The 9,632-nt window shown below is 51.2% G+C and overlaps 1 protein-coding gene across 2 annotated transcripts; it reads left to right on the plus strand.

Moving 5' to 3' along the window:
* Positions 1–2,801: 2,801 nt before the first annotated feature.
* Positions 2,802–9,064, plus strand: AP5S1 (adaptor related protein complex 5 subunit sigma 1). Of its 2 annotated transcripts, XM_060031167.1 has the most exons (3): positions 2,802–3,058; positions 4,132–4,320; positions 5,618–9,064. In XM_060031167.1, exons 2-3 carry the CDS (start codon positions 4,148–4,150, stop codon positions 6,042–6,044), a joined length of 600 nt encoding a protein of 199 aa, XP_059887150.1. In that variant the 5' UTR covers positions 2,802–3,058; positions 4,132–4,147; the 3' UTR covers positions 6,045–9,064. The 2 variants fall into 2 exon arrangements, with proteins under 2 accessions (XP_059887150.1, XP_059887151.1); XM_060031168.1 differs by lacking the exon at positions 2,802–3,058 and having other exon boundaries at positions 3,299–4,320.
* The last annotated feature ends 568 nt before the right edge of the window (positions 9,065–9,632 follow it).

Below are 9,632 nucleotides of genomic sequence, written 5' to 3' on the forward strand. Positions count from 1 at the left end.
GAAGCCACTGCAATGAGAAGTCCCAGGTTGCCACAACTAGAGAAAGCTTGCATGCAGCAACAAAGACCCAATGCAGCCAAAAAAAGAAAAAAAACAATGGGGCTATCTTGGGGGAGTGAGCTCCCTGTCCCTGGAGGTGTGTTAAGCAGGACCTGAGGGTTGGTCCTGTTGTCTGGGAGAAGCAGCAGAGCTTCCCAAGCCAGGCTGCCCATCAGTGATTCAGGACCCTGCATGGCTTGGGTGAGTAGGAAATGGAAACTGTAGTCCAAATTGAGTCAGTATCAGACACCACATGCATCCTGATGGTGGGCATCAACAGGGATCGGAAGGGGCAAACACCAGGCTGCCTGCCACTGTGGGTCAGACCTCACCCTGAAATGAGTGAAGAGCAATGGAGGGTGGGAGTGTGAGGAAGGGGTCAATGTGAGGGGCTTCAGGCAACCTCCCCAACTCAGAGGGCCACTGAGAAGAGCAGAGCTGGGCAGTGGAGTGATGGGCACCTTTGCCCACAGCCAGAGAAGGGGGAGGGGAAATGACTTGAAGGTGTGGCCCCTCATCTCAGCTAGGCAGGTGGGCCAGGCCTCAAATCCAGCCAGCCTCCTATTTATTTATTTTTTTGAAGTACAGTTGATTGTGTTAGTGTTGTTGTGTTAGTTTTTGGTGTACAGCAAAGTGATTCAGTCATATATAATATACATATTCTTTTTCATATTCTTTTCCAGTATGGTTATTACAGGATACTGAATTGTAGTGCTTAATTTTTCTCCTTCTCTCCTGTCTCTATCACTCACACACACACACACACACACTCTAGCCACAAACCCACATCTTCATGTACTGTGTGCCTGGCCCCGCCACAATTTCTAGGGTAACTGCTATAAAAGGCTGGCAAACATGAACATGCACATACCAGGAAGCAGAAGTTCAGCCTGTCCATCGCCCTGCCTCTGAGCTGCTGCCATACCAGAAGGCCCCACCTGCTTTCCAGGACTGACCAAGGCCTCTCTGACACCTTCTCCTATCCTGCCTCTGCATTAATGCTTGTCAACATTTACTGATTTATTGAGTACCGACTACATGTCAGGCTCCACTCTGCCCACTTCACATGCTGCCTCACTTAACTCATTTGAGTTAGGCTGCACGTAACAGAAACCCCACACAGCGGTTTAACAAAATAAATACATTGCAATATGTGCTCCTCATTCAGCAAGAAGGCTCTGCAGCGTCTCGGGGGACCCAGGCTCCTTCCTGCCTCACTGTCCCCAGCAAATTACTTTGACCTTGGGGGCACAAGTTGGCTGAGGGCTGCCAAAAGTTGGGGGCAGCATCTGAGTCTGCCTCACTTATCTGGACACCACCTCCATCTGGGTCCCCCACTGACCTCCAGAAGCTCAGGCCAGCTTCTCACTGCTGTCTTCTCTGTGTATGTCACACTAGGCTGGCCTCCCCAGCAGCCTGGGACCTGGAGTAGACTCACTGCCTGAGGAGTGGACAGAGGCCAGAATACTGTGTTCCGGATGCCATTTGGCCCCCAGCAACCAGTGCCCTCTGCCAGCTCTTTGCTGTAATCAGGTGGCAGACATGAGTCCTGGCTGAGAGTGATAAAGACCAGGAACTGAGCCAACATCATCCCAGCCTTGTGGCTGAGGCCCAACTGTCTCTGGGCCTGCCCCTCCACTACAAATACATATATGTGTTGCACCTGTGGTCAGAATGCCCACATGCTCTGGCCAGCCCCAAGGCCACCTCCTCTAGCCTCCCTTCACTGCCCCCCCTGCCCACGTCCTATGGCCAGAGAGGCCCAGACTGCACTCCAAGGTCCCTGCTTGAGCTGCCCTGCCCTTCTTTCTTCAGTCACCAAGAAGTGTGTTTGGGTTGGCTCCAGGCCTGCCTTGTGCATGGACGTGGGGAACGAAACTAGACACCACAGCCAGGGTGTACCCCATAGGAGACATCAACACCATAGGCAGACCCTCACAACGGATATAAAGGGGACAGCTGAATGCTAATGGGCAGTCTAGCAGGAAGACTTCCCCTAGGTTTTGGTCTGAGTACCTTTTGAAGGGCTAATAAAGGGGAGGAAAGGTCAGGCCAGGCCAAGGAAACACCCAGTGTGGGGTTCTGAGACACAGAACACATCTGGGGAGGTTGCAGCAGTTCACATGCCAAGAAGTAAAAGGATTATGTGGGGAGGTGGGGGGCCGGGGTGCCCAGGGCAGGCAATGAGGCCCACACAAATCTTGCAGGGCCCCAAACACCTCTGGGCCAAGACTCTAACAGGGAAGCACCTGGCAGTGGCCCTTTCAGGCTTAAGGTACAAGTCCTTTCCCTACACTTTTGATGCCCTCCCTCGAAGAGGGGACAAGGAAAGAGCTTGTTAGAGGTGGGAGTGTGAAAGGAAAAACTAATATGGGGCTTCACTGGAGCCCAGTAAAGTGACTGACCTGCCAGGATGCATAGCTGGTGACCAGAGTTTTAATCTTTCCATTCCAAACCGAGCCCTAGTCTTAACCCACCGCAAGAACCCACAACCCAGAAGCCCTCCCCGCCAACTACGTAAATACGCACGTTTCCCCACAAGCCTTCTTTCCCGGAGCTAAAGCCCAGCAACCTGAATTTTAACAGTGATACCCACGCATATCGGCCAGTTGGAGACCTCGGCCCTGCACCTTCAGACCCCGCCTCTTCCGGAAAGGCCACGCACCGAGTCGGACGCCCCCTCGTGGCTGCCAGGGGAAGTGGCCTGGGGCTCGACTGGTCTAGGGCTTCGAGTGGAAACCCCGCGTACCCAGTCAGTGAGTGACCAGTGTGGGCCGCGCCGTGAACCCGGAGCAAGGGGCTTTTGGTCCGACGGTGAAAGTTGCCTGAGCCCGAGGTCCAGGTGTCAGAAGGCCACCACGCCTCGAATCCAGAGCACAGCTCGGGATGTGAGGACCCGCCCACCCTGAGCGCGTCACTCTCGCGCGCGCGCCCGCTACTGGCTTGCGCAACCGCCATATCGCCCCTTTAGCCGAGTGAAGTGGCTTGTTAGTAGAAGTCCGTGTGCACGGAAGAAAAGGTGAGTGTCTCGCCTCGAGGACAGCGGCCCGGGGTTGCAGGGCACACTCAGTCCAGGGTGCCCCCTCCTTAGGCTTGGCTAGCTGGGGCAAGCAACTACAGTCCCCCAGAAGCACAGCGCCACAGGGTTGCGCGAAGTAGTGACGTAAAATGTCTTGGCCGCTACCGTTTCTCCGTTGGGGGCGGGGGGGTGGGGACGCGGTGGCGAAGGCTGATGACGGCTCTGATTGCGGGTAGAGGGTCGCGGGAGGTCAGTCGAGGTCTCCGAGCTACGGGTTTCAAAGCGCTGTCGCGAACCTTCCTGTTTAACCAGTTTAAACTCACGATCTATTTACCCTTAGCTACAGATATCTGCTTACCGTCTACCCGCTGCCTTTCACCCCCGGGCTGGTCACTGAGCCAAACACCATTATTATTACTATTTCTTGGTCTTTATTTTGGCGTCATCTCAAGCTTATGGAAAATTTCAAGACTGTTCTTATAAAGAACTCCTGTATACTTAATTTTCCAATTAAGTTAGTTGCAGCTATGATGCCCCTTTACCTCTATATTTATAGGTACTTCAGTGTGTATTTTCTAAAAACAAGGACATTCTCCTACATTCAAAATCAGGTAACATCGATCTATTACCTAACCTGTAATCCGTACTTAAATGCTTCCAGTTGTCCTAGTAATGCCCTATGTTGAAACTACCTTTTTCTCTGCCAGGGCTCCTATCTGGTATCGCAGGATGCATTCGACTGTCTTTTATCTTTGGCCTCCTTCAGTCTGGAGCAGCTACCCAGTGTTCCTTGACTCTGATGACTGACATTTTTCAAGATTCCTGGCCGGTTGTTTGTAGATTTGGCTTTGGGGTTGTCTAAGATATCTTAGCTGCTAGACTCCTATGGACAGAGTTGGTGCTGACCACATTCAGAGGCTGGGCGTGTGTCTTGGGTGACTGAGGAGGACCAGCGACCAGCCACACCAGCCTCCAGACACACTCCCAGGCCTAGCTAGGCCAGACCCTTTCTGTGGTTGCCTCCCCTCTGGGGTTTTGCACTTATCTCACTGAGGTCTCTGGCTTTCCTGTAGCATCCATCCCAGAGCCATGGTTCATGCCTTCCTCATCCACACCTTGCGGGCCACGAAGGCTGAGGAGGGCCTTTGCCGAGTGCTTTACTCCTGCTTCTTTGGTACCGAGAATTCACCCAATGACGCACAGCCACATGGTGCTGAGAGGGACAGGCTTCTCCGAAAGGAGCAGATTTTGGCCGTGGCCAGGTAACACAGTCCAGCCCATTGAATACACACTGATTATGATAGGTTTTCTGGGGGGCCCAGAGAAACAGGAGGACTAAGAAGCAGAGAGAAAGTTTTAGAGTAGTGCTTTCAAAGAGTCTTCCACAGTTGTCACAAGTATTATATGAAAAAGAGTTAAAGACATAATAATGCTATTATCATCATCATTTATTATAGTTAGCATTTATGGTAATTTTTTTGTAGTTAGCATTTATTGACCTGTATGTACTAAGCATTTTATGTTCTGAGCATTTCGTGTATATGAACTCATTTTATCTTTGAAACAGTCTTTTGAGGTAGGTACATTATCCCCACCTTACAGATGAGTAAACTGAGCTACAGAGAGTTAAAGAAATTTAACCTGTCTAAGGTTATGCATCTAGAAAGTGAAAGAGTTGGGATTTGAGTGTAAGCAGTACAAATTAAATATGCTTTGCAGTGCAGGACTTTTCAGGGCCCTTAGTGTGCCTTTAAGCTTTATGAATCTCTAAGGAGGAGAGAGAATGTGGTTTATGGGAATCTGCGCCAAGAGCCTCCCAAAAGCCCAGGATCCACAGGGTACAGTTGGGAAACACTGTTCTAGATGGGATGGCTGACCTTGGACCTTCCCCTCCCAGACCCAGTCTGAACCAGCAGGTACCAGAATCTCCTGGCCCCTCTGTGTTTTGGGTGGGGGGATTAACACTCTGGGGCAACCCTGGGCCAGCCTCTTGTTTATCTCTTTGTTCTGCTGGGCTTCCTCCCCCTTATGTGGCACAGAAAACCAAACGTGTCTTTAAGAGCAGCCTGTACATGGCCCAGATTGGAAGGTGATTCATGAGAGATAAGAGAGTAATTTCAAAAGCTGGATGTCCAAGTGCAAGGTTTTTCTTTTTTATTTGGAGAGGGCTGCAGGATGGGGTGAGGGTGGAGAGGTTGGACAGCCTGGGTTGGACATAGCTTTTACTCCGCTTCTCATCTCTTGTTGAGATGTTGAGGAGGCCTCTGTGAAGCAGGTAGGGGCAGGATCTTCATCCCCTGGTGCCTTTTCCCAGCCCGAGGAGCTGTGTTCAGAACCTGCCTTCTCTTGGCCACATGGAGTGAAATGGTTCAGGGCCTGGAGGCTGGAGCCTGGATTCCCATCTGGCCTTATGCTCCCTGCTCTGTGGCCCTGGGCAGGTCACTTCACTTAGTCTTTCTGGGGCTCAATTTCTGCATCTAGTTATGGGGATAATGGCAGCTCCCAGCTCCAGGGGTGGTCCTGAGGGTGACAGGTCAGTGACCCACCTATTCTCTACAGGCAGGTGGAGTCCATGTGCCAGCTGCAGCTGCAGGCATGTGGCCGGCCTGCTGTGGACCTGCAGCCCCAGTCCTCAGATGACCCAGTGCACCTGCGTGAGTCCCCATGTGGGGCCTTCCGCCTGACAGCAGGGGACCCTTTCCAGGAGCCTCGGACAGTGGTGTGGCTAGGCGTGCTCTCATTAGGCTTCGCCCTGGTGCTGAATGCCCACGAGAACCTGCTGCTGGCAGAGGGCACGCTTCGACTGCTGGCCCGCCTTCTCCTTGAGCACCTCCGGCTGCTGGTCCCCACTGCCAGCCTCCTGCTGCGGGCTGACTACATCGAGGGCATCCTCACCCGCTTCCTGCCCCATGGTCAGCTGCTCTTCCTCAATGACCAGTTTGTCCAGGGTCTGGAGAAAGAATTCAGTGCTGCCTGGCCCCGCTGACCCCTCAATGGGATGGGACTCTCTAAGAGGGCAAGGAGGGAGGATGGGGATGGACGGATATACAGCCAGGTAAAATTTGGCATCTGCCTCCTTCCCAGCCTCCTCCCAGCTCTGGTGTGCTGCCACACCCAGGACAAATGGTTGGGACAAGCTGGCAGAAAAGGGGGCCGGGGAGAGGGTAGAGAGGAGGAATCACAGAGCTTCCTATGCCTGGAGTGACCTCGTGACTTATTCAGACTGCTGCAGCGGGCCAGCCCCGCTTGTCCTTGACCCCACTTTCTCCCATCCCTGCCAGCCAGCCCCAAACAGTCCACCAGCCACTAGTGCTGGGGCAGTAAGGAACGGCCGCTTGGAACTCAGCCCACTTTCTTCCAAACCCATAGTCATCGCAGTGCAAAAGCAGTCTCTGAGATTTCGAGGGTCAGGGAGCTGGCTTCTGCCTTTGCACCTACTTAGGCGCCATCATCAAGGATTTTGTTAGCGAGGGCCTGCTCAGTGTCCAGCCCCACCACAGTTCACAAAGGTGTGAGTTGTTCAGCAGAGAGGCTCCATAGCTCCTTTTGGTCCCAGCCCGTGCCCACTGGCAGCCATGAGATAATCATGGGCTTACTTTGTCTGCAGGGAGAGAGGGTGGTGGTGGGTGAGAGAGGTCTGATGTTGTCCTTCTCAGTTTGAATTAAAAGCACTGAGTGTGTGATTTCATCCTCTGTTTCTGTGAGTTTGATTAATTCACGTCTTTTCCTGTGCCACTCTGAGCTGGGTGTCTGAGCCTTCGTGGTCAAGTATGTCCCCAAGAGACTTCTTGGGAGGTTCTCCACCTCTTGTCCCCCTCATCACTTCTGTCTCCTTAAATGCCTCCTTCGGATGGTAGCACTTGCTTCCTCTACCAAAATGTGGTGGGTTGGTGTGGATCCCTGTGAAGCAGAGCCTGAGACAAGGATTAGGTACAAGCAGTTTATGTTGGAGGTGATCCCAGAAAGCACTGGAAGGGGTGGCAGACCATACAGGTGTGTTATCAAGGGTAGGTAGGGAGCTAAGTGCACTAAGTGCCCCTGGGGGCCAGTACACAGCAGTCACCTCTGAATGACCTCACCTGAGGGGTGAAGGACTGTGGGTGTTTGTCTGGAACCCCCTTCCGTCTGATTGTGAGTTGGTCCCAAGGCAAATTCCCTGGCTTTTTCTGCCCTCACAAAAAGCCCTTGGGCCTGCCTGCACCATGGTCAGGCCCAAAAGGTTATGGATGGGGCACCCAACTGCTGTTCGGGAGTCTTTACTCAGTAGCTCCTAGTGATGGTTTAAAATGATTCAGTTGGATAAAACCTCAGTTATATCTATTTTCACGATCTACTTGTGACCTGTGAGGTATGGCTTTCTTGCATGGGCAGAACGGGCCTCCTCCTAGGTGGTCAGTGTGCAGGTGTGGGCCTGGTCTCATGTTTGCCAAGTATTAGTTGCCCTTTCGGCACCCAGGAAGAACGCACCCACACTCACTTTGGAGGCAGCACCTGTGATTGGAGTTTTGCCCTTCCAATTCTGCAGTGAAGGCCATCAGCCATGCCATGCCTTCCGTCACCACCATCACTACTAGGACAAGGCCACCTTCTCCATCCTAGGGTGCCACAAATCACCCTCTGACCTTGAAGCACTAAAGGGACCTCAGTCTGTATTTGTGGCAAGCTGTGCCACTGGAAATGTCCCAGAGGCCCCCAGTGGGACACCCCTGCCCTGTAAAGTCTGCTTTCTTGGCCTGCTACTCCCCTCACTCCAGGCTGGTGGTCCTTGCCGAGTGGCTGTATTCTTACAAGAACAGGCCCCACTGACTTTGGTTGAAGGGCTCAAGCTTGGGTGGTCTGAAACCTTTCTGCTTATTTTTCAAACTGAACTTGAGGAAGAGGGTGAGACCCTATTCCCCTAGAAGCTGTGGGAAATTGGGGTTAGGTGAGGCTTGTGGTGAGGCTTGAGGTGAGGCTACTTCCTCTCATCAAGTAGAGGAAACTGATACACAGAGAATGGCAGAGAGTGAGATCCTTCCCCGAGGCCACTGAGCCCCTGGTTTCCGTGGTTCCAGATGCCCACTTAGTACCTGGGTTTCTTTAATCATTCGAGTTTGCCCAGTGCCCTTTCTTTATATTCCCACTTTTGCCCCAGTACCTCTGAGCTGGGTTTCCACCACAACTTCTTATGCTTGCTTCACTTTCATCGAGCCTGCCTTGGCCCTGACACTCTGCTGGGTGCTATGCATGGTATAAGATGACTTGCTAGGATTTTGATTGGGAATGCATTGAATAGATGAAGATGAAGTTGGGAGGAACTGACATCTTGACAATATTGAGTCTTCTATCCATGAACAGGGAATATCTCACCACTTATTTAGTTCTTTGATTCTTTCATCAGAGTTTTGTAGTTTTCCTTAAGGAGATCTTGTACACATTTTGTTAGATTTATATCTAAGTATTTCATTTTTGGGGGTGTTAATAGTAATGTTTTTTTTGTTTTTTTTATTTTGCGGTACACGGGCCTCTCACCGTTGTGGCCTCTCCTGTGGCAGAGCACAGGCTCCGGATGCGCAGGCTCAGTGGCCATGGCTCACGGGCCCAGCCGCTTCGCAGCATGTGGGATCTTCCCGGACCGGGGCACAAACCTGTGTCCCCTGCATCGACAGGCAGACTCTCAACCACTGCGCCACCAGGGAAGCCCAGTAATGTATTTTTTATTAGCATTGAAGTATAGTTGATTTACAATGTTGCATTAGTTTCTGGTGTATAGCAAAGTGGTTCATTTATACATATATATACATATTTGTTTCCATTATGGCTTATTACAGGATATTGAGTATATTTCCCTGTGCTATACAGTAGGACCTTGCTGTTTATCTATTTTATATATAGTTGTTTGTACCTACTAATCTCAGAGTCCTAATTTATCCCTTCCCCACCCCCTCTTCCCCTTGGCAACCACAAGTCTGTTCTCTATGTCTATGAGTCTATTTCTGTTTTGTAAATAAGTTCATTTGTGTCATATTTTAGATGCCACATATAAGTGATATCATATGGTACTTGTCTTTCTCTTTGTGACTTACTTCACCTAGTATGATAATCTCTAGGTCCGTCCATGTTGCTGCAAATGGCATTATTTCCTTCTTTTTTATGGCTGAGTAGTGTTCCATTGTATGTATATATACCACATCTTCTTTATCCATTCATTTGTTGATAGACATTTAGGTTGCGTCCATGTCTTGGCTATTATAAATAGTGCTGCTGGGGACTTCCCTGGTGGTGCAGTGGTTAAGAATCTGCCTGCCCATGCAGGGGACATGGGTTCGAGCCCTGGTCCAGGAAGATCCCACATGACGCGGAGCAAGTAAGCCTGTGTGCCACAACTACTGAGCCTGCGCTCTAGAGCCTGTGAGCCACAACTACTGAAGCCTGCGTGCCTAGATCCTGTGCTCTGCAACAAGAGAAGTCACCGCAGTGAGAAGCACGTGTACTGCAAGGAAGAGTAGCCCCTGCTCACCGCAACTAGAGAAAGCCTGCACGCAGCAACGAAGACCCAGTGCAGGCAAAAATAAATAAAATTTAAAAATAAATA

Source organism: Delphinus delphis, chromosome 15 (assembly GCF_949987515.2).
Source record: "Delphinus delphis chromosome 15, mDelDel1.2, whole genome shotgun sequence".
NCBI classification, from domain to species: Eukaryota; Metazoa; Chordata; class Mammalia; order Artiodactyla; family Delphinidae; genus Delphinus; species Delphinus delphis.